Raw genomic sequence first — 23,612 nt, forward strand, 5'->3', positions numbered from 1 at the left:
CCTTTTCACTGTATGGGACATATAGGAACCTGAACATGTCCATATAGGGGAGAAAAATCATAAGACGCTAAAATCATTTTCTACTACAGTAGAAGGTCGTCAGCCAATGGTGGGTTCTCCTCGGGGTGGAGGTGGACTCTTGTGGATGGTGATATGCTGCAGGTCTCACCAAACTAATGCAGGATCACTTGTTGAGAAGCTGTTTTAGCTTCTCACTGCAGCTCCTCCTGGCTACCTTGATCTCCTTTGTCAGCTTGTTCCTGACCTTTGTGGATAGTGCCCTGTCCCCAGGCCCCCACCCCAGCCTGGCACAGCTTTTCCAGATTAGGAATAAACCATGTCTTGTTGTTGCATGTGTGGAGATTCTCGGGCTACACACAACCACAATCATGCTCATTATATTATCTTAAATAGTTGAGCTTATATTTAACGCAACGTTATCTTCAGTTCTCGCGATGGTGTCTGTATACAAGGTGCGCGTCCCCGTATCCGCGAGATTTGGTGGTCACGTGGTCGTGTCGGGACCAATCATTCATTTGTAACGGCGGTCTCAAGATACGCTCCCGTTAGCGGAGGAGAAGAGAAGGCTTCACAAATAACGTTCGCCTGAACACTTTTCCAAAAACCCTCCCCACAAATACAGTCGCCATGTCAGAGGAAAAGCCAAAGGTAAGGTATTTCTGTTTTAATAGCTGGCGGATTTGTTGCGGGAGCTCCAGCTGCTGCCATGTAATGCCTCAGATGTGTACTCTGCAGTGGCCTGGTTTGCACGTTTTCTCCAAATCGGCGCAAATGAATGAAAATCCCTACATCCGCACGTCCAATTTAATGCTCTTAAACTACATTAAGTCTGAATCGGGCGAAGAGCGCCTCGTGGTTTACGATGGCTTTGAAGTCGCCACCAATGGCTGTTGCGCCATCGTTATTATTTGCGGATATTTTCTTTGTGAAACGGAACCACGTTATATCCGCAAGCGCAATAGCGACAATAGAGCGCCAGTGAAAGTGACGCACTTGTGTAAAAACCTAACCCAGGCGTGCTACTGCTGTCATTTTTCCTATTTATGTATATCGTCCCCTAATCTCAACTCGACCACAAAATGCTAGTAGCGTTAGCTTCAGCTAAGGTGGCCATCGCTTCTCAAAGTGCCAGCATGCTAGCCGGTTTAGCTATCAATATTAGCATTGGAGCACCTTGAACCTGTGTGAAATATTTGGAATACCACAACTGAGATGCGTGAAGCTGCCAAAATAACTGTCCAGGCTACATGCATACATTGTCATCTCTTTTTTTGGCTGGTAGTTATCTTCGTTTTCTGCAGCACTGTTTATGGTATGTGTCTGTAATGTTAGATTAGCTGTGCAAATTTTATGGACTCATTTTCCTTTGTGGGGGTTCATCTCTGCAGGAGGGAGTCAAGACCGAGAATGATCACATCAACCTCAAGGTTGCAGGGCAGGATGGTTCTGTGGTTCAGTTCAAAATCAAAAGGCACACACCCCTCAACAAACTCATGAAGGCTTACTGTGAACGACAGGTGAGTTTACCGCCGAGGTTAACCTCAGCCAGTGTGTGCTAAAAGCCCTTTACATGCAGTCATCTCCATTTCTACTGTGATGCTTCTCTCAGGGCCTTCAGATAAGGCAGATCAGGTTCAGGTTTGATGGCCAGCCTATCAACGAGACAGACACACCTGCACAGGTAAGAGAGCGCAGCATGAGTCCCTTTCAATTCTTAAATCGTCACTAATGGCTTTCAACATTATATGCAATTGAAGAGCATAAATGTTTTGAATGAATGCACATCAATTTATTTACTTACTCTTCTCAGCTGGAGATGGAAGACGAAGACACCATAGATGTATTCCAGCAGCAGACAGGAGGCCGCTGCTAAACCCTCCCCACCTCGTTGGCAGCCACCCTAAGATCTTTCCCTCAGTCACCTTCACTGTTCCACTGCTTGTCTCAGATTATAATTATTATTATTATTATTCCTCTCTACATTTAAATAAGTTTTTCACGGTTCCATAATGATGTAGTATGGGGCTGATTAATGTACTGTCTCAAACAGAACTGAACTTTGTGCATGTCAACAGTCTCTGCTGGCCAATCAGGGCAAAGCTTTCTTCTGGCACCGCAAGCTACGATTGGACCAACAGCCTTTCACAGCTCTTACTGGTGTGTCAGTCCCTCCCAGGCGCTCTCCAGTGACAGTTTAGTATCCTGTAATGTGTGATCCCCGGAGGCTGAATGCATTCCGTTGTAAGATTTGTGTCCAGAGGTCACAGTCGGTGGGCACAGAAAAGGTTTGTGAAGGCAGCATTCAAGACTTGATACGAACCCACTCTCCTGTTCATTTAAATTATGTTCTGATGGTGACGGCGACTCCTCTTCTTTCAAAAGTAATTTTAATTCACTTCATTTTAGATACTTTTGCTCCAGAGTGGTTTTTTTTTTTTTTTTTTTTTTTTTAAAGAATTGACACCCTGGGGGCTTGTTGCTTTTTTTTCTCCCTGAACAAAATTATGGAGTGAGGCTAGATTAAAATTTCAGACCATACTTTATAAATTGAAAATCTGTGTTTTGTAGGCACCCATCACTGAACATTCACCAGGCAAATGGCTGTTTAATGATGGAGAATTGAATCCTTCCTTTCTTGTGGTTGTTTGAGCTGGCTGTGAATCATCTCTTCACACATGGTAGACCTGTTTGAGTAAATTCTCTACTTTTATGCGCAAATAGTGGAGATAAAGGTGGTTCCTCAATCCTAAATCTGGGGGTCGGTTGTCTCCTGTAGTGTGCTTGTGAATGTAGACGTAACGTAAATGACTTTGTGCCGATGCCCCCTTCATGCCAGAAAGATGTTGACAAAAATCTTTTTTTTTTTTTAACAACACATTTTGAGGACACTTATCACCCTGATGCTGATTGTACATCCGTTTCCTTGCATTTAAGGGAGTGCAAGCGGTGATTTGTTTTTAAAAAATCTGACTACCTGAGGATATCCCATAAGGCGGCGATAAGTGTCCCCACGATGTTTTTAAGAGAAGGGCACAAACAGTTTGTTCAGGGGGTCAGAGAGGCCAGCCGGTGGTGTTTAGGAGATCAGTCTTCTGTATTCTCTGGGCCTCGCTCTTTGGCACGCATGACAAAGTTTTGCTGTTTAAGTTGTCTGCCATGAAACACAAATTTGGCATTAATTTTGGGGATACTGTCATTTGTCCGGTCGGTACTATCTGCCCCTCCTCCTCTGCCGCCAACAGTAGGTGTTTATTCGGCCTGGGCAGAGTTGTTTTATCTTTTATAAGCTTTCGCTTCAAGTATTATTCTGCATTTCTGATCCTTCAAAATAAGAGCACAGTGCAACCGAAGAACTGAATTACTGCACGCACAGGCATGAAGAGCGAGGCCCAGATCTTGTCATGTTATTCGTTTCTTTACTGATTTGTACATTATTTGTGGTCTTTTACTACTGTATACAATAAATATAGTTTGGTACTCAGATGTGCTGTTCAATGCATCGTCCTTTATTTAGAAATGGTTGATTTCACAAGGATGCAGCTGCCTGTGACAGTACAGACACAGATAATTGAATTCAAATTCACATGGAAGGACAGTGTTGAAATATAGGTTTGGCTTTGTGCCAAGTTACCCCTGAGGGACCATATACCCATGATGTCATGATACCTCAAAAACCTGGCCTCGGGCAATTGTTTCTGTTGGTAATGCTACTCTGAATACGACTCAGTTTTTGATTTCATAAGAATCAAAAAGCAACATGACAGACTCGCTTCTAGGCTAAATTCCTGTCTTTGCTGAAGACCTCTGTCCCTGATCTTTCTGACTGGCTCAACATGAGGTCCAGCAGGCTGCTGCTCCAGCTTGTGGAAGAGGTCTGTGCTTCCCTGCCAGAGGCCCCAGGAGCTTTTGTGTTAGATCCTTCTGTGTCTGATTTGTGGGACAATAATTGTGAATATGTTTTTCCCTCCTTGGTTGTCTGTCCAGCTGTTGGACAGTGGCAGCCCAAGAAGGACAGCCTGTTGTCCCTGAAGTCCTCAGTGTTGATGGACTTCGAAGCTGTCGGGAGGAACAATCTCTACCTCTTAGCCATAAAGATCAAAAACTTGCACTCCCTGGAAAGGCTGAAGGCGTCGAGGTAGACTATTTTTTTTGGTGCAGGTTTTTACCCAGGGGGCTGTTGGAGGTCCCTGTACAAACCCCCTGTTGATAAATGGACAGGAGACCTCCAGTGGAATTTACATGGGGCGATAGCTAAGAACAGGTATCGGGTGCACCTTGACCGTCTCTGCCCCCAGTCAGAGACCATCTACCTCCTCTTTGTCCAGTGTCCCAGACTGAAGGGGCTGTTTGGACAGCTACAGAGGTGGTTTCTTGGGTTAGGTGAGGGTTTTTCTTTGTCTGTTTATCTTTGATCCCCACTACCATGCTAGGAGGACGGCTGTACCTCAGTTGGGTAATGTCATCTCGGGGACAGCTAAGTTAGCCATATGGAACACCCGGAAGAACCGGGTGAGAGGTCAGGGGTCAGAGGACGTGCTGGCCATGATGACTGGACTGCTGGCAGCACAGCTCAGGGTGGAATTAAATTTTTATAAACTGATGGAACAAATTAATATATTTAGAGACATCTGGGGAGTGAGAGCTGTCCTGTGTTCAGTTAGGGAAAATTATTTGATTTTGAATTTTTGACAGGTCTCCAATGTCTCCCAAGTGAAATTTGTAAATAAATGTAAATAATTTGTTGAAATAAAGGTATTTCTCTCTCTCTCTTGCTCTCTATCTGAGCAAGAGAAGGCTAAGATTAAGCTTGTATACATAAGTGTATATTTAAATAGACTTACCAATCAGAACACGACTTGGTAAATGATACCAGGAAGGGATTCAGTTCACTTCTGAAATGTATACAAATTAGGATTACAAAAATGACCACAAGATGGGGCTAATGGACCATTTCGCCGTCACGCGTCTTTCCATTTTGGTTCAGATGGAAGGTAATTTCAGATTTCTATCGGATCTTTTTATTAAAGCAGAGAGAGAAAGTACAAAGAAAATTATAATTGTGTTATCTTTAAATCGTGCTTATTTCTCAAGTACATCTGTATCATACTTTGATCAAAATCATGTTTTTGTATGTTTTTTTGTCATCTGAAAAAAAAACCTCCAAATCGGGTCTCCAACGCTGTCTTTCCCCCCAATTTGGTTCCTTTTTTGATTCACCCCTCTGCCTGAAATCCACAGACCCATTTTGTTGGGTCTGTGTACTGGAACCTGTTCCGAATGGTCGTCTGCCAGGATGAATTTTTCAGTTCAGCCAACATAAATAGACAACAGAAACACAGAACCACACACACAAAAAAAGGAAAAAAAAGCTGATTGATCACCCCCAATCAATGAGTGATTAAGAGCCAAGGTGATGAGTACACACTTTAATGATGAGTTCATCCTAGAACCGGGAAGAAAAACACTACACCCAGGAGAGGGTGGTTAAGATTACATTTCCCACATCTAAACAGTTCTCTCTGAAACCTCAAAAGAGGTTGCAACACATGCCTGGAAGGAAGAAAGGTTAATGAATGGAAGCGAAAAGACGATTCAGTCAGAATTGTAATCTTGTGTTCTGATTTATGGGCAGTGTTGTGATCTTATAGTGGGGGAGGGACAACGTGCACATGCTTTGTGAATGTTCTGGGCAGCAGAGAAATGGAGATGTGACAACTGCTCTCAGTGTTTTCCCTTTTCTTGTGTTTTCCTGATTCTGGCTGGTCTCACGCTCACAACTTTCCACAGATTTTGCTTTTATACTGAAATCTATAGAATCGACTCATGTCGATGGACCAAGGGTCGGTCATTTGTATTTTATGGGGACATTTTTCATGTCGTTTCATTTGACTTTGCCTGCCAGCCAGCCAGCCAGACAGACAGACAGACAGACAGACAGACAGAGAGACAGAGAGAGAGAGAGAGAGACACACACACACACACACACACACACACACACACACACACACACACACACACACACACACAGGGTGGGAGGGAGAGATTGTGGAAGAGCTCACCCCTCTGGCAGATCTGTCTCAGCAGACACAGTTGAGGTATGATGACTGACAGACAGGCTGGTTGATTTGCACTGCTCTTGGGTTTAAAAGAAACTCCTCATGCTGGAATCTTTGCACAGTTGAATGGAATCCACCACGAACACAGATGCTCTGGATCTTTTTCCACTTTTTCAGTCTGCATGAATCTTAGGAATATGGTACGCTTTTGATTTTCTCCAGCAATTTGTTGACTTTCCCCCCCCTCCTCCTTTTTGTGTGGAAGGAGTGCGCTTGTGGACACCAAAGTGAAGAACACACCGTTGTCCGCTGCACACTGATACCTTAAAAAGAGCCAAGGAGAGAAGGATATAAAAGAATATTGCCAACATGGAGACATTAGGACATGCTGGGAACTGAAACTAAAATTCCTTTTGTGATGTCCTTGCTGCTACTTGTGCAGATCCTTCTCATGGGATTAAGGGTCACTGGAACCACCACAGACACATGGAGGCAATGTACAGGTATTCTAATTTTAATGTCAACCCATTTCATCAGGTTCGATTATAGATCTACCAAATAAATAAACCTCTAAGCAAAACTCCTCTTGTGTTCGCAGTGCTGTATTAGCATAAATGAACCTAAAAAACAATCTTTGGTTAGGATTGCGTTACGGTTCTTAACACAAATATTTGGGATGAAGAGCATGCATGCTTTTGTTATGTTTCATCAATTTTCTTTTATTGTTATGGCTATACCTACCTCTCCGAATGCATCCTGCAGTTAGAACAACCTGATCTACATCACCCCAGCAGTCAACCATGCATGACAAGTGTTGATTTACTGTTGACAGAGTTCCAAAATGTTTAAACATATGTCTCTATAAAAAACAAAGCTGTGCCTACATGGGTCAAGATAGATATAAACATTCAGACAGAGAAAAACTGCAGAAAAAAAAATGTTTTAGGAGTTTCCTAAAACACATGTGAAATCTTTTAAAGATCGTAGTTGAATCATCACAATTTATCCATTTGTTTGACATTTCAGATTTGATCCCTCTTGATCTTCTGTCCTTTGTCCTTGAGAAAGACCCCTCTAAACTTGCGCCAAATGTGCATGTGAAGCAGGCCAGGGGAGTGAGGGGCGTGCACTTCTCCGGTCCTCACACCTCCGTGACCTTTCCCTCCTCCTCCAAGCTGTTGGTGAACTGTGAACTCTTTCCCCAAAATATTTCTATTGTCTTGACGTTGAAGATCGACAGCGGCGCCGCCAAGGTGAGCATCCTGGAGGTCAGATTACATGTAAAGTTCACTGTGAGGTCGGCCTTAAACCCAGACCCTGGGTCCAGCATGACATTGTGAGTAGGCTTCAGGCCACTGACTGGGAATAAATCTGTTAACCAGTATGGAATCAGCGCGTAGATATTTATTGACCCCCAAAGTGTCCGTAACACATAGGCCAGAAATAACCCTGTTTGACAGGTCCCAGGTAGCAAATTTGGGAGTCATCTGTGTGGGCCGTCAGTTATCCAATTATGAAGGAAATTGTCCTAAGGTCAGGTGACCCTGGTGTTACCAATAACTGGAGTTGCTTTTCATATGGAGCCCAATCTCTTGTCTTGCAGAGAAACGAATATATCTTCACCTTGATGATGCCAAGACAATTGGAGAAAAGAAGTGCGTCGGGTTTGGAAAGGGAAAGGAAGACAGAGAGGAAGCGGACCAGGGACAAGAAGGCAAAAAGGGAACGGGAGAAGCTCATTCTGGGACTGAGGCTCTCGAGGAACCGCCTGCATTTCCTTTATCGAAGTGATGGAGGGGCAGTCGAGAACTGCAAGTTCCAGAGCACTCGCCTGGACGATAACCAGTGGCACACGCTGGTTTTGGTCATTGACAGCCACCGGGTCAGTCTCACCGTGGACTGTGGGGCCCCACTAGAAATGTAAGTTTGCCTTTGGGTCTTCTAACTAGCAGGATACTGTGTCTTCCACCACACTTTCTCCCCATTCCCTGAGGGACAGTCTGTCTCTCACCAGCACCTCTCTGCACATTAACTCTGCTCTGAACGCGCTCGTGCCCTGCAGCCATGTCACTGCAGCCTGACAGAGTGTGATCGACAGTTATGAGAGGAAACTCCCTCTGGTGCAAAGGAAGGAATATCGCACGTTACCTCAGCTATTGGAAGCAATTGTCTCTTTATGTCAGTTTTCCCACCAGGCGTTTCCCCTCCGGCCCCAGCTTACAGGGATCGAGATTCCACATTGGAAGTCGAGGAAAATGGAAAGGCTTGTTTTCAGTAAGGATTCATTTTACTCACCACCGACCACTGAAATGCTGCCTTTTCCTCCCCAAATAAAATAACCCTTGCCTTCACTCTGCCCTGTGAACAGGGTCTTTTGCGGCAGCTGGTGTTGGTGCCTGGTTCAGATGCCACCCAACGGATCTGCCCCTCTTTAATGCCACAGCTAGCAGCTCTGTCTGTGCCCTCACTTCTCTTGGACGAATCCCACCGAGGGAGCGATGAGGAGGACCAAAGGATCTATCAAAGTAATTTGATCAAAAATCGCCCAGCGATATTAATCCCATTGTTTATTTGACCCTCCTCCCATTTTTGTGTTTTCCTCATAACCTCTCAGCACGAGAAGAGCAAGTGTCAGTCGGGCTGCAGCAATCGTGCACAGAGCAGATAAAAGGCCAACTGTGGTTTAATCCACTCAGGAAGGGTCTCTACCTTTGTGATGGGACAGTGTGGATCGCGGTGCTTGAAGGTGGGAATCAATCATTGCCCTTCTGCTCCCGATTATTGCCCTTCTTTTGCTCAGCTCATCTGGAAATCTCTCTTTCTGTTTAGATCATAAAAGGCTGGACTATTTGCTGGAACACCAAATCATCACAACCAGCTCAGAAACCCATGATGTTGAGGTATTTATGCACTTTTTAATGGGACGGACCTCTATTCCTCGTTTGCCACGTTGAGGTTTGTTTTTATTTAATCTTCAGGTGTTCCAGCTGCCTGGCGTTGGTCTGATGGCAGCTATGGCTCATCGCTCCACATTCTCTGGTTCTGCTGTGTATATATGGAATCACACAAGTTTCCAGCTCTATCAGAATTTCAGTACACATGGGGCGCTGGCTTGGAGACACTTCACTATGGGAAAGAAGGTATGAAGGAAAAGAGAAATGTGTTATAGAGTACGAACTGAGCAGAAGCATACATACACCTGGTCTACATTAGTTGGCGCATCAGGTCAGTTCTTTGTTTTGGTACTTTGATCTAGACGTTTCTCGTGGTGTCAAACTGTGGAGGAGAACCAGGCAGGCATTACAAGAATGAAAAGCCGATGGATTTCTCTGTGATTTACAAGTGGAGCAAAAAAAGAAAACAGTTTGTACGGGTCCAGACTGTGCAGACCTACTGTGCCCGTGACTGGGAGGCCTTTAAAATCAATCGGCAAACCTATCTTGCGGTGGCGAACCACAGACAAGGTAAAACTGGAATGTCAATTCAATGAACTGTCTTCTTTAGATTTTAATCATTCACTCTCAGGCATTTGCTTCCTCCCTCATTTGTCTATAAGGAGATAACAATCACACTATCAACAGTGTGATATACAAATGGAACCGGTTAACCAAGTCCTTTGAGATTCACCAGTTGCTGCCCACCTCTGGGGCCTACGATTGGGAGTACTTCACGGTGGGGCCCTACCATTTTCTGGTGGTTGCAAATGCCTTTGATGGCGTGACCACTTCTGTAGACTCAGTGATCTATGTTTGGATAAACGGAAGCTTCCAGGTGTTCCAGACCATCAAGGTACGTGTCATATAACATGCTGAAAGAGCAGAGTAATCGGCCATGAAATTTTCCAAGCTGTCACTTTCTTGATTTTAATAAAAACTGCACCAGGGTCCAAACCAAACACAAGTCCGACCATTAGATGGTGTTTTGCTAGGGTGAAACTTGCATGCCAACTTTTACACCTTATTTCCATTCATCTCCGCATCAGCCATGCTTATATTTTACTATGACAAGATCTGTATCTGTGAGGTGAGTATGAAAGACCATCTTGTCTGTACAAACAGAGGGAGGGGAATACAAACAGTGAAAGATAAAAAGGTAATGAGAGAGGGAGATTAAAATCAAGGAACATTTAAGAGAAGGCCAAAAATAGAGCTTGTGGTTTGCCGTGATTTGCTTGAGTGATAACTGTGCTTTGACAGACATCTGATAGTGACTCATATTTTTAATTTAGCTCCATTTCAAAAGACTGATGACACGTTGATAGTTGCACAAGAAACCATTAGAAGAAGTCTTAGGGGAACTCCAAAGCTAGATGTGAAGCATTTAAAGCACCCTTTGGGCAAGTGGAAATTAATTACTTGAATTCACTCAGATGCAAAATAAGCAATTTTACATGGCTTTTAAAGTAATGCAACAAAATGTGCTTGAAGCAGTTTTGTAGCTGCGGTCAAAAAATTACAGTTAGCTACTTTAGAATGCATAAATGCAGCTGTAATGTCCATTGTTCTCATTGTGCGGGGTAGTCACAAGATAACTTTAAAAAGCCTCAGTTTTATCACATTTTTCTGCTCTCTGCTCATGTGACACAAGGATGTTATTAATGTGGTTTCTGCTTTGAAATATGGTCTGATTTAAACAGTAAAGTTTGTGCAGCCTGAAAGGGATTTGAGGGAAAATATCTTTTGTACAACTGCTAACAACTCAGAAATCCAAACTATGACAAGGGGCCCCAGCGAAATTCTGCTTTTTGTAAATGGCCCGAAGCCAAACATGCTGAAGGAATGATGTTTTTTGTAACACTGAAAAGTAACTCCACATGTCGACAAGACAGATTTAAAAAAAATAAAATAACCTCAACTACACTGCAAGTAGCTAAAGATTTTTACAGAACACAATGCTCCTTGTCTTATATATGCAATCTCTCTCTCACTTCCAATCTAGACATTTTGTGCTACAGATTGGGAAATGTTTCAGATTGGCAGCAGAGTTTTCTTAGCTGTCGCCAATGGACACAGACTCCAGGCTAGTGGACCGAGTCAGTACGCCATCAACTCCACTATCTATGAACTGGACATGATTGGGCAGCTGTTTGTCCGTTTCCAGGATATTCTCACCTATAGGTAAAGATGTCTAGACACTGCACATGAAACTATATGTTTTGCTTCCTTTTTAACACCTGGTCATTACTGCATGCCTGCTCTGTCTCCAGTGCAGTGGATTGGGAGTTCTTCAGCCTCGGGGAGGATCATTTTCTGATCGTTGCCAACTCCTTTAATGGAGAATCATACTCTCTCAATAGTATTCTCTACAGGTACTCATCTTGTCAGCAACACTCATGACACTAAGAACTATTTAATCCCTTGGACTGGCCTTCAGTCTCAGCACTAATATATCCACCAACATTGTTTGGACATACCTTTTGATGCATTATACTGGGCCTGAACATGGTTACGTATTCTACTTATGTCATCACGTAATACATCACATGCTCTGTTTAGAAGTGTGTTTTTGGTAAAAGTCAGCACAAGCATATGGAAATGTGACAAACATGAACTCTTTGCCCTTGTTAATTAAAGATAACCACAATAAAGAGTCACATAGTTTGAACATCATGTGCATGATGTTAACCAGATGTGAATATTACCACTTCAATTTTTTTGTTTGTCTTTCCCAGGTGGCAAGGATATGAAGGTTTTGTTCCTGTTCACTGGCTTCCAACAATTGGGTGCAGTGACTGGGAGTATTTCAGCTCTCAAGGAGAAGCATATCTAATCTACTCTAGTGCAAAAGCTCCCCTCTCCAAAGTGTTCAAGCTGAAAACCTACTAAGCAAATGAGTATACATGTTGTTTGTGCTGCATATTTATTTTTATGTAAATTCTGTTTCACTGAAAGTATCTGTATGGCTATGTGTTAAGAAGGTTGGTGATTTTATCATTATTCATACTGTGACATTTTAACACAATTCGAGCCTTAACGATCATTGGAATCATGATTGTTTGTTTTTATTGTGAATGGGATTATATACCACTTTCCTCATTTACCCTGCTAAATTAAGAACTGACATTCCTCAATGTAACAGAAATAAACAACAAACATGAATAAACGAACCGTTTATGTGTATAATTGGTCCCTTTAAGCTCAAGATTTCTGCACGTCTTTTGCAGAGCACTCGTTAAAAACAAAAAACTACAATCCCCATGATTCAATAGCCCGTATATTTCTGGGAAAATAAGCTTTTGGCTTTCCCTTAACGGAAAACGTTCTAAGCTCTATTTTCCCCTAATACTCTAAACTGAACCAAGAGGGGTTTCCAAAATTATCTTTAAAATAAAACAAATATTTACTTATTTCATTAGTTTTCCAAATGACACTACTACGACGGTAAACTACAAGTACCACAATGCACCGTTCCCTTTCAGTCAAGAATAAACATGGCTGCCTACTGTTCACCGACGGCATTTTTATTTACCTTTCGTTTATTAACTGGATTGAGACAGAAAAGGAAAGTGCCCTTGTGAGAACCAATGTTTACATTTAGTCGTTAAGAGTTTCGACTAAAGGCGCTTTTCCTATTAGGCTTACGCTGTTTATAAGGACTTCCGAGGCTCTATTTTTCTTTCATTTTTGCTGAGCTGTCAAGTGATTCTCCAGTTGTATCGAGCTAATTCAACATCGTAACTGTGTGGAAGGCGTTCACACCTCGGGTTATATCCGCAATGTTTAGTCCTGTCAAGTCTTCATATTTTCGAGTCAGCCCGACGATTGTCAACAGAGAACTAGGCAAGACCAAGATGAGATAGCAAGAGGGCACATCGGACAGCTAAATACACGATTTAAGACTTAATACAATCCCGGTGAAGCTGGGATAAATCTGGAACTCATTAATCATGTTTGGGAATCTGTTTGAAGAGGAGGAGGAAGAGAGATTCAGCTCGACTTCCCCTGGGGTAAGAGTTGCAAAGGGGGTCAATGAACCACCTCCTGTCCGTGGGAGAACCGGTCTGTGCGGCATCAAGAACCAGGGGGGTACCTGCTATCTCAACTCTTTGCTCCAGACTCTTCTGTTTACCCCAGAGTTCAGAGGTAAGGCTTAAAAACCGTTGAGATGTATCAGGGCAAATAATAACACCTGTAGTTTTTCATAACTGAGGATGTTGCATTTAATTGTAGAAGAGCTATTTAGTTTGGGGCCACACGAGTTAGGATGTCTTGAAGACAAGGACAAGCCAGGGGCTAAGGTAGGTTGTAGTACCAAATATGATGACCTAAGCATATCTATGAATGACATACATTTTCCATTATTCTCTGTAGGTCCGAGTCATCCCCTTGGAGTTGCAGAGATTGTTTGCCTCCCTACTACTGGTGGACCAACAGAGCGCCTCCACCACTGATCTCACTGACAGTTTTGGCTGGAACAGCACTGAGGTCGGTCTCCTTTGCTGGCCAAAAAGAGAACTCTAGCTTCAAGTTACGCTTGATTTTTCCTTTGCGGAATAAGAGTAAAGCTAGATTTGTAAGTTAGCCCTGACCGACTGGAATTCCCATAATGTCTGGTGGCATCCCACCCAACTGGAGCTCAAAGACTAGAGAAAGACCATATGTGTGTGTTTGCGAGAGATTTAAATTAAATAAGAAATTTTTTGTGTTAGATGTCAAAAAACACAAAAATACACAGTGAAATTAATTGCACGATCCCTCCAGATGTGGCCTGAGAGGTGCTAATGTGAGCAGAAAAAAAATCCTGTCCTTGGAGTTGACACTGTAAAAACTATGCTCTCGTAGGTTCTGAATTATATGCAACTTTGATGTAATATTTTGTTGCTGTTGCTACAGGGAACCAACCAGCATGATGTCCAGGAGCTAAACAGGATTCTGTTCAGCGCTCTAGAGCACTCTCTTGTGGGCACCAGTCGTAGTACTTTTATCCAACAGCTGTACCACGGGACTATTGTCAACAGCATTGTGTGTAAAGAGTGTGGGAGCATCAGCCAGAGACAGGTGTGTGTCTGTGTAATGTGAATCAGTCAAAGAGCGATGAAGATGAAGTTAATACTGTGTATTTTGTTTATTTAATAGGAGGACTTCCTAGATCTGACGGTTTGTGTTTGTGGCTTGTCTAGTCTGGAGGATGCATTGTGGAACATGTTTGTGGAGGAAGAATTGTTTGAGGGCAATAACTTATATCGCTGTGCACAGTGTGACAGGCTGGTAACTGCCGCAAAGGTCAGTGTCAGACGCTAGGCTGTTTAAGCACTATAGTAAATCTGTAAAATACTGTGTATATATTACATTTATGTTAAATAAACAATCAGACCATATTTAAAATGCCAAATTTTCTTCAAGATTTTAATTCAAATATTCTTTTTTCAAAACCAAGAAATATCTGCTTTGTTTTCCCTTATTAACCTTAATTTTTTTTCTTTCTTCAGTCTGCTAAGCTTACGAAGCTTCCTCCATTCATGACTATATCATTGCTAAGATTCAGCTTTGACTTTGCCAAATGTGAACGATATAAAGAGACGGGACGCTACAGTTTCCCCTTCTCCATCGACCTGCAGCCATTTTGTGAACAGGTGCTCGGCCTTCTTCATTTACTTATCATTGGTTGGTTGTCTCTTATCGTTGTTGTCTCTTCCTAGCATTATAGATAAATAGCAAACTATAATAGTAATAACAAACTAAAATGTCATTTCATTTTCCAGACTGTTGGAGATGAGTGCAGTTACAGCTATGAGCTGTTTTCTGTGATTATCCACAAGGGTGGCTGCTATGGGGGCCATTACCATGTTTACATCAGGGACATTGATGAGCTTGGCCAATGGGAGCCACCGGTAAAGACAAAGGAAACTGCAAGAACAAAAATGGGCACATGATGTATAGTATAACATAATTAATTATTACTTTCAGGAGGAGGAATACAAACCCAAGTGTCAGAAGAAAGCTAAGAAAGAGGTTAATACAGACACGTGTGAGCCAAAACTACACGAAGATGACCCTTTATCCGTCATCACTGCCTTAATTGCCCAGGTAGTGTATTATGTTTAGGATGCATTTGTGCAGTTTAGCTCAGTTTTTATTAATTAGTTGATGTTCTTTTTGTGTCCACTAGGAGCCATCAAAGAGTGTTCTTTTGGACCAGCTGGGCCAAAAACTGATGGATAAAATTGGTTCTTCTTGGAGCAAAAAGTTCAGGAAACAATACGGTCCCATAGGAAAGGTGATTTAGTCACCTTTTTTTTAATGCTCTCTGTGTTTGGGTTTTCTTTTGGAGGGATCCCTTTTGTAATGCCTTAATTTCCTTCTCTGCTTAGTTCCTGCAGTCTCACAATGATCTTTTCATGTTGGTGTCAAATGGTACTCGAGTGGCATTGAAAGCTAATCCCCCAAGTCCTCTCACTGAGCCCCCTGGCCCAGGAGAACAGATCACGCACTCTGGACCCTTATCACCTGCAGAGACCAGAGACCCTGGATCTAAGGAGCAGGTATTACACAAGTAGCAACATAATCAAGAAATCCCAAAGAAGCATTAAGGGAAAACACAAATGCGCTGTGTAATTCTGTTTATAAGCTATAACCTTGCTGGACATGTTGATGACTTTTCTTCACTGTTTCTCACGGCCTCTCTTCCTGTCTGACAGCAGGGTAGCCACTGGTTTGACTTGAATGACTCCGCAGTGACTTCCATCAGGGAGGCTGACATAGAGAAGCAGTTCCAGGGAAAAGAGAGTGCATACATGCTGTTCTACAGAAAAACACAGCTGCACAGACCCAGTGAAGGTGAGGGGCTCCCTGTGTCATGTGAGTATTGGGAAAGTTTTAGAAGAATGGGGTGAAAATGGGATTTGGTTATTTTCTATTTAACTCTTAGTAGTTTTTCTAATGTAGTGAAACAAACTGCAATCTTTCTACATTTGCAGCTCTGCACAATCCCCAATATAAAGTTCCCCTTCACCTCATCCAAATGGCTAATGAAGAGAACATCAAACTGCAGAAAACACGGTACAGACACATTCACATAGCAAACTTTTAGGTTCACACTTAATAACAACCAAGAAGACTTAAGCATTTAAATTCATCTTGTTTTTTATAGGGAAGAGTTTGAAGCTGCTAATAACACCGTGGAGCTGCGCCTCCACCTGGCACCCAGTTACAGGCTAGAAAATGGTGCACTGCAACTAGTTGCCAAAGAGCAGGACTGGAGCACCACTCTGAGTTTCGACTGCAGAAAAACTGTGGGAGATCTGCGTTTAGCCATTTATCAGGTAGTGTGATTTCCCGAGACTCCCTGAAAAGAATGAAACTTGGTTTTTATTTTCTGGAAATATGGGTGTTTCCATAGAAGCAGGAGCTGTGGAAAGGTGATGTGGCTCTGACAGTGGCCAAAAGCCATCCAGCTGGATTGCATCTCTACAACACGCTCACCGGTGAGATGATTACAGGTAGAGCAGAGAGGAAGTTTTACAGCATAATTATTAGCTGTGGCTCTGTTTACAGATGATGAGGTCTCTCTGTATAGTGCAGGGATTCACACAAACTCTGACTTGTTTGTGTGGAATGGCAAAGAGGTGAGAGAAAGACTTTGCAATAAAAAAAAAACCATTCTGTTTCTTAATTCCTGTTTTTAACTTGTCAGGTTTATGGAGCAAATATCCAAACTGGAGCTGAGTGGGAGCCAGTGTTGTTGACTGTGGTCCGTCCATTCCTCGGTGCTGTGGGGTATTCAGGGGTCAAGGACGGGGAAGAGGATGAGGAAGGAAGAGGAGATTTTGAAAATGGAGTGCCAGGACTCAAAAGGGAGATGAGGGGATTTGCAGGTGCTGTGACTCTTGGGGAGGTGAGGGAGGCTTTGGGGGAGCCAAGGGAGACTCTGCTCTGCCAGGAATGTAAAGCAGGAGAGGGAGGCAAGCAGGGGGCAGGAGAAGGAGGAGGGGGGAGTGGATGGAGGTTGTTCCCCCCTGCTGACATGCAGCGGACCTTAAAAGAGCTGTCACTGAAAGATGGAGACTCCCTGTTGGTGCTGGAGCCGCAGTCACTGAACAGCAGGTAGAAGAAACGTCTTCCATATTCGCTAAATGCTGCTTTTTTTTAAGCAGTTCGCTAAACTGTCATTTGATTCGTTTTGCTCAGCGTTTTCACCCTGAACGAAGACATCGTCACTGTGACCACACCGTCCGACTGCCGCTGGCTTCAGGTGGAATATCAGCCGCCTGGAGGAGGGGGAGCGGAGAAACAAGAGAAGATGAGAATCAGGGTTCCTGCTTCAGGAAATATGGTCAGTTGTTTTTGTTTGTTTTGAGCAGCTTGTTCTTGTTGTTATCTTCAGTGACGTTGAATCTGTCTGCGCCAGTTGTTGGGCGAGGTGAAACAAAGGGCTGTAGAGGAGCTGCGTTTACAAGAGCAACCCCCAGGTAAACTGGTGCAAAAATCCAGACTGATGTCAGATTACATTAAGATTACATTTTCTTTCGTTGAATAAACTTTTGTATTCTCATTGAACAGATTCACAGTTCTGTCTGAGGCAGGTGGACTGCTCAGGGAAACTCCTTCCTCCAGGTACTGTGTCATTTTATTTTATTTTTTTTACCTGAAGGAGATTTTATAAAAAAGTTTCATATAGCCTATGAGCTAAAAGTTCCTACACTCCCCACCCCTAAATGTTAAGACTTAATTAAACTCTGCCTGTCTTTATGTTTAATGTTGCATATTAGCCCTTCCTTTTATAAATCCTCTTTTAATGATTCCACTTTGAAGTGTTAAGATGTTTTTTCAAGTGTACTTGTCTTACGTTGCTTCACCCGACAGTGTGTGAAGAACTGAGTGTTCGTGATGCAGGGGTGCGACTCATGACCACACTCACTCTCTGTCCGGGAAATGCCCCTAAGGCATCACAGGTGTGTCTTCTTTTTTTTTTTTTTTTTTCTGAACGCTTCACTAAATTCTTTGTACTTGCACCTGCAGAGTCGAATATCAGAGGACCTGCAAGTGCATGTTAGCCCCTCATATCCTACATTTTATAAGCAGGCCAAAGTTACAAGCTTTTAAATGCTTGGTTTATTTAAGAATTTCCCCATTACAGCTGTTCCTGCACTTCTCTGTGGGCTCAGCGCCCCCTGCTGGTGGGGAGATGGATATAATTATGGAAGAAACTTGCACTGTCAAAGAGGTAAAGAGATCTTTGTGTTATTAAACTTTAAAAAGGGATTATATATGTGTATTTATTTGTTTATTTTCATTATTTTAGTGTCTACATTCAATACTGGATTTGGTAAAACTGGATGGTAATGTGGTTTGTTGTAATTTGTATCTTAAATTTACCTCAGTTCTTTAGCATCAGTGTGTTAATAATGTAATTTCAATGCATATTTGCAGGCACCTGTTGGCACCTGAGGAGACTTGACTGGTGTGAGGATGTTGGAGAGCCACTTATGGATGAGGTTAGTGACATACATAATATCATATCATATCATTTTTGGAAACAATTGGAATTTTGATAACGATCTATACTTCCCAGGATGCTTCTCTGTCTGAGCTGAAGATAAGCAATGGAGAGACATTAATTGTAACAGAAGGACCGCTTCCTCCAAAGGTTTTTATTGGAATTGTATTCTAGTCTCTGCTTATACTTTAACTTTGTCTTCAGCCCTTAATGTCTTGTTGTGTAATCAGGGTTTCCTGAAGCTCTCTGTGTGGCTGCATGTGGATCAAAGTAACAGCACGGAGGATTTCATGCACGCTGACAATGGCCATGCTCAAGAGGACATGCTGGAGACTCTGGGTGAAACGGGTCACCCGCCTTCTTTAAATGTGGGCAACATGGTTAAACTCAGAAGTATCGGACAGGTGGAGATTTCAGACGAGGCCTCGCTGGAAGATCTCAAGACTCAGGTATAATACGAAGGGTCGCTTTCTTCATCCTCATCAACATCTGGTGAGAATAAAGTTTGTGATCTGTATTGTTTCTGCCAGATGTTGACGCTGTCCGCCCTTCAGGACGTGTGCGTGCCCACAGCTGCCTTTGTGCGTGTGTGGCTGCTTGAGGGACAGAAGCTGGTGCGAATTCTCCGAGGAAAACACCACACGCTCAGGTTCTACCACTTTAGACGTGCAAGAACTTTGTTTTGTTGTGTACTGGCAGAAGCTTTGACTCATGGCCTGCTGATGTGTTTGTACCCTCATCAGAAAGTTAAAGCTGAGCACTGGTACTGACCTGTGTGTGCAGCAGCTTGTCAAAGACGAAGACCTGGGGTAATGTTGGGAGAATAAGATTTATCAAAACTGTCTTGTCTCCATGGTGGGAAATGTTATATTTCATTCTTATCCTCAAGTCCTAAGGAGGTGCTGCTTTATATCAAAATGGGAGTTCCAGGAGAAAGGTGTTATTACCCTCCAGAGGAACTAATATGGGATGCATCCCATGATTCCTGTCCTCGCTCTCTGCGTGCTGCTGTGGCAGCACTTTATGGCCTCTCCCCTGACTCACTCCTTTTGGCCAAACAACAACTAGAGAAATGGAGCTGGGAAGAAATCTCAAACTGGGTAAAAACAGGAAGTACAACTGAGCCTGATTTTGGTGTTGAAGAATGAGTACTAAAATGTCATGCACATCATGTCTTTGATTTGATTTGCAGAACCAGCAGGTTTCTAAAAAGAAAAAAAAAAAGAAAACAGAGTCACTGCTGGGAGCTCCATTCTATCTTAAAGATGGTGACACAATTGGCGTCAAGGTATTGACTAAAATCATTTTTTAAAAAGTATGTCTTTTAAGATATTGGGACCATTAAGGTCTGAATAATTTCCCCCAGAATCTTTTGATTGACAGCAACAGGGTGTTTTCCACCCCGGATGATGAAGAAGGTCAAAGGAAACTCAAAGATCAGGCAGAGCAGCAAAGGAAAGGGTAGGACTCTTTTAAAACCTCCATTAGGTGTGTTCACCTCTATGTACCTGCTGCAGGTAATAATGATGACACAACCTCTTTCCAAAAAGTCTCTTGTCCACTTTTCCCATCTGTTCCAGACGGCAGGTTTCAGGGCCTGACGGGGTCGGACCGCTGGGGAAAAACGGGACGACTAAATCGAGGAAACCAGAGGTGGCCCTGTCGATCAATGTTGGGGTATTCAGATAGCTCCTGGGAATACACACGGATGCTGGACAATCCTTTCCGATGAATCCTTGCTGTTCTTCAAATTCGTTCAGTGTCAGATTTCCTAATACATTCAGTAATTCTAATTATAGCTATCAACAAATCTACACTATTACAGGACTTATTTTCTTAAAACATGTCTGTGGGGTGTTGGTGTGCCTGTTTATCCCCACAGATGTGCTGTTATAGCTGTAATACTGTTAGGCATTATAGAAGGGGTTAAATTCTGATGTTTGCTACATCAGTTATCATTCGGTTTAAGCATTTGTTGTATTAAAGCGATTCTTGTTTTTACGTGCACATTTCCACTTTGGAAATATCTTTGTCAAAGTTTTAGGTTGCTGATCAGAGTTCTCCCAGTCAGACGCTTTTTAAGGAAGACTCTTTGGCCATTATTGATGAATTTGCCTTCCATCAAACATATGTGTGCATGTGTGGCTCAGGCCTCGCATATAGCAAACGTCGCTGTGGATGGTGGGCTCGCTATAGGTTGACCCGGGAGAGGAGGGAGAGGCCTTAATGCTGCTGTGTTTCTACCTCACTCCCTTTCTCTCATTCTACCTCTGCTGCCCAGGTTCGCCAAACAAGATTCTTTTTTTTTTCCATTTATTTTTTTCTTTTTACCTGAAGGCCTCCAATATCCTAGGTCCAGTTTCATTTTCCTTTCTATTAATAAATGGTGTTACAATTGTTCATTCTACCTAAAACACGATGATATCTACCTAAAGTAGCTTAAATAATTTAAATAAATACATTTCTCTTAGGTTATAGGTGTGTTAATTACAATATACTGCATACAGGAATGGAAGCAGATACTACCTTTTATTGTACAATTATCCTTATCATTTAATAATAACTGACTGAAATGATACATTTGCTGCCTCGCCACTGTTAAACTCATTAACCTCTGGTTGACTGATTTTAAATTACCCTAATTATGTTTTTTTTTTTTTTGCAAGGGCCATATGTGAATATCAGGGAAATTAAAAATGTTTTACAATATTCTCATCAATTGCCTATTACTTTCTTTTGAAAATGTTGCAGCTCAAACAAGATTTTGAAATCCAGCCTTGATTAGTGCCAAGAAACAACACTGACAGGATGCTGATACTGAACTCAAACGTCTGCAGTTATCGCTGCTACCACTGTTATGGTTAAGTATTTGTTGATAAGGACTGATCTGTAATTACCAATGTTTCTGTCAGTTTTGCTCAATATGAATAAAAGTGCTTCTTCTTTTCTGCAATAATTTAGCCTCTAGGTTTTATTTTGGGTGCGGCCTTTATTGTAAAATGAACTGGTCAGTGCATTTGGCTATAGATGCCGTTTAGTGGTTAACAAGGTAGCAGGTAACTGTCTACCTCTCAACTGACTGTGACAAATTTAAGAAAATTGTGAAGTCTTCTCTTTTATACCTTGCAGCAAAGCCTTCTGCACCACCATTGGAGCTTTATCTTCTACCCCCCAAGTAGCTAAATTAGGTTTACATAAAGTTGATTTCTTGCCATTATTTCCCAGCAAAGCTATTATGGTTGCAAATATTGATCAAGGTTTCAAGGTTTAACTTCATGACGTTGACGTTAGACTAATTTATTAGCGAACGCTATACTAATAGTTTCAACCAATCACAGTCGAGTGGTCATTCCTCGCATCCAATCGGCTTCCTTGTTGTAGTTTTTGTCCCGCCCACCCAAATGTACTGTGTTCTCCGAAAAATATAACATAAATTAATTTTTTTTTAAAGTATTTCATTGATTCAAACGAATGGTACGGCTATAAGCATTGGTGAAAGGTATGATGGTAAATGTAAGCTTGTACACAAATCCCAGTCCACGAATCACTCTGGACGGGTCAGTCAGTTCCCCTGCCCGAGCTGTAGCCCCGCCCCCTGTGGCTGTATTAATTGGACTGGCGGACACGCAGACTTCACTGCGGGGAGACCTGAGGCTGTCCGACAGTGCGGTGCTGACCTGGACACAAGTATTCTGCAAACATGGTTGATGCTTTCTGCGCTACATGGAAGCTGGTCGACAGCCAGAACTTTGATGATTACATGAAGGCGCTTGGTGAGCAAGTTTACATCTTTGAATTTATTGTGATTGAAATAATGGTTTATTGCATTTATATATATCACATTAGGGTGCACGATAAATATACATATATTGTTTGTCTCATAAATAAGTTTTAGGTGTGCATAATACTGTCTAAATTGAATGCATCATTAAAATTGCCGATCTTTTTTTTTTCTTTTTTTTTTTTTTAATTTAGGCGTTGGCTTTGCAACAAGACAAGTCGGCAATGTCACCAAACCAACTGTAGCCATCAGCAAGGATGGAGACAAAGTGGTGGTAAAGACCATGAGCACCTTTAGGAACACGGAGATCTCCGCCAAGATGGGAGAGGAGTTTGATGAGACTACGCCTGATGATCGACACGTCAAAGTGAGCCGACTAAATGTAGAAATGAAACCTTAACCTTAGCATTTGCTCCCACTGAGATGGTCTGAAACGCTCTCTTGCAGTCAACGTTCTCCATGGAGGGAGACAAGCTGGTGCAAGTGCAGAAGTGGAATGGCAAGGAGACCAAATTTGTCAGAGAAATCAAGGATGGAAAGATGGTGATGGTAAGAGGGAGCGCACATTTAGGTGAAAACCTGGAAAATGGTTGAGGTTTGCAAACCAGATCACCTCACCTTATTTACAGCGTGCAGCAACTTGTAATCCAAAACACTGGGAAGAATCTCTTTTGCTTTACACGCTCAACATGTTTGCATTTTCCCTTCTCCTCCGACAGTCTTTGACTTTTGAAGGCGTCACGGCGGTGCGCACATACGAAAAAGCCTAACCTCAGCAAGTCATCCCAGCGCATTGTCAACATTGTCTTTGACTTTGTTTTACAGCATGCAGCGGATTGCACTGAGATATTATTATCTTTTTGTAAGATCTTTTTGTAAGAACGAAAGGCCTAAAGTGTTTCATGTGTGAACAAAAGTAAATAAAGTGCTTTGCTAAACTCACGTGTCCCATGAGCAGCGTTTTATTTCACAATCGCTTGTTTCTGACTGGATCCTGCATGTGCAACACCCTAAAACGTGGGACAGTGGCGCCCCTGTGCCGAGCGGCCAGCTCCAGGTGACAGCTGCGTGGTGACGGTGCAGCAGCCAGTGTGATCACTGAGCTCATGGGAGCGCCTGTCCTGCAGTAACCTCCAGATGGTCAGAGGCGAGAACAGGACAGGACACGGGGAGGGGTGGAGGCGCTGATGTCACGGGCCCCGGGATAATCCGGGTTTAGACCGTGGTGTCATTACGTCGAAGCATCATTCGATGGTACGCGCAGCAACTGTGACTGGATGCCGCCACTGGCGTGACGGGTGACACTGATGGGGAGGGGG

The 23,612-nt window shown here is 42.8% G+C and overlaps 4 protein-coding genes across 6 annotated transcripts; all 4 read left to right on the forward strand.

The window, feature by feature from the left end:
* Positions 1-511: 511 nt before the first annotated feature.
* Positions 512-3,504, forward strand: sumo3a (small ubiquitin like modifier 3a). The gene is made up of 4 exons (XM_003962530.3): positions 512-669; positions 1,410-1,538; positions 1,631-1,702; positions 1,832-3,504. The coding sequence occupies exons 1-4, from the start codon at positions 649-651 to the stop codon at positions 1,892-1,894; spliced, it is 285 nt and encodes a 94-aa protein (XP_003962579.1). The 5' UTR covers positions 512-648; the 3' UTR covers positions 1,895-3,504.
* Positions 3,505-6,082: 2,578 nt separating this feature from the next.
* tspeara (thrombospondin-type laminin G domain and EAR repeats a) lies at positions 6,083-12,179 on the forward strand. Its single transcript, XM_029833031.1, has 13 exons — positions 6,083-6,580; positions 7,104-7,330; positions 7,681-7,997; positions 8,261-8,351; positions 8,446-8,602; positions 8,692-8,823; positions 8,907-8,977; positions 9,056-9,217; positions 9,334-9,541; positions 9,634-9,866; positions 11,016-11,194; positions 11,284-11,385; positions 11,749-12,179. Exons 1-13 carry the CDS (start codon positions 6,463-6,465, stop codon positions 11,900-11,902), a joined length of 2,151 nt encoding a protein of 716 aa, XP_029688891.1. The 5' UTR covers positions 6,083-6,462; the 3' UTR covers positions 11,903-12,179.
* Positions 12,180-12,499: 320 nt separating this feature from the next.
* On the forward strand, positions 12,500-21,468 carry usp40 (ubiquitin specific peptidase 40). Of its 3 annotated transcripts, none has more exons than XM_029832777.1 (31): positions 12,500-13,159; positions 13,247-13,314; positions 13,388-13,501; positions 13,910-14,074; positions 14,153-14,299; positions 14,506-14,649; positions 14,779-14,907; positions 14,984-15,103; positions 15,186-15,293; positions 15,388-15,558; positions 15,715-15,874; positions 15,994-16,075; positions 16,167-16,338; positions 16,416-16,500; positions 16,571-16,641; positions 16,710-17,119; positions 17,204-17,348; positions 17,424-17,484; positions 17,576-17,629; positions 17,879-17,967; positions 18,153-18,239; positions 18,318-18,354; positions 18,446-18,510; positions 18,588-18,662; positions 18,743-18,961; positions 19,043-19,161; positions 19,256-19,321; positions 19,402-19,612; positions 19,705-19,800; positions 19,879-19,973; positions 20,093-21,468. In XM_029832777.1, exons 1-31 carry the CDS (start codon positions 12,964-12,966, stop codon positions 20,199-20,201), a joined length of 3,870 nt encoding a protein of 1,289 aa, XP_029688637.1. In that variant the 5' UTR covers positions 12,500-12,963; the 3' UTR covers positions 20,202-21,468. The 3 variants fall into 3 exon arrangements, with proteins under 3 accessions (XP_029688637.1, XP_011617080.1, XP_029688638.1); XM_011618778.2 differs by having other exon boundaries at positions 15,715-15,853; XM_029832778.1 differs by having other exon boundaries at positions 15,718-15,874.
* Positions 21,469-22,116: 648 nt separating this feature from the next.
* fabp7a (fatty acid binding protein 7, brain, a) lies at positions 22,117-23,235 on the forward strand. Its single transcript, XM_003962529.3, has 4 exons — positions 22,117-22,285; positions 22,488-22,660; positions 22,741-22,842; positions 23,013-23,235. The coding sequence occupies exons 1-4, from the start codon at positions 22,213-22,215 to the stop codon at positions 23,061-23,063; spliced, it is 399 nt and encodes a 132-aa protein (XP_003962578.1). The 5' UTR covers positions 22,117-22,212; the 3' UTR covers positions 23,064-23,235.
* Positions 23,236-23,612: the final 377 nt, after the last annotated feature.

The sequence above is a fragment of the Takifugu rubripes genome, chromosome 2 (assembly GCF_901000725.2).
Source record: "Takifugu rubripes chromosome 2, fTakRub1.2, whole genome shotgun sequence".
Classification (NCBI taxonomy): domain Eukaryota; kingdom Metazoa; phylum Chordata; class Actinopteri; order Tetraodontiformes; family Tetraodontidae; genus Takifugu; species Takifugu rubripes.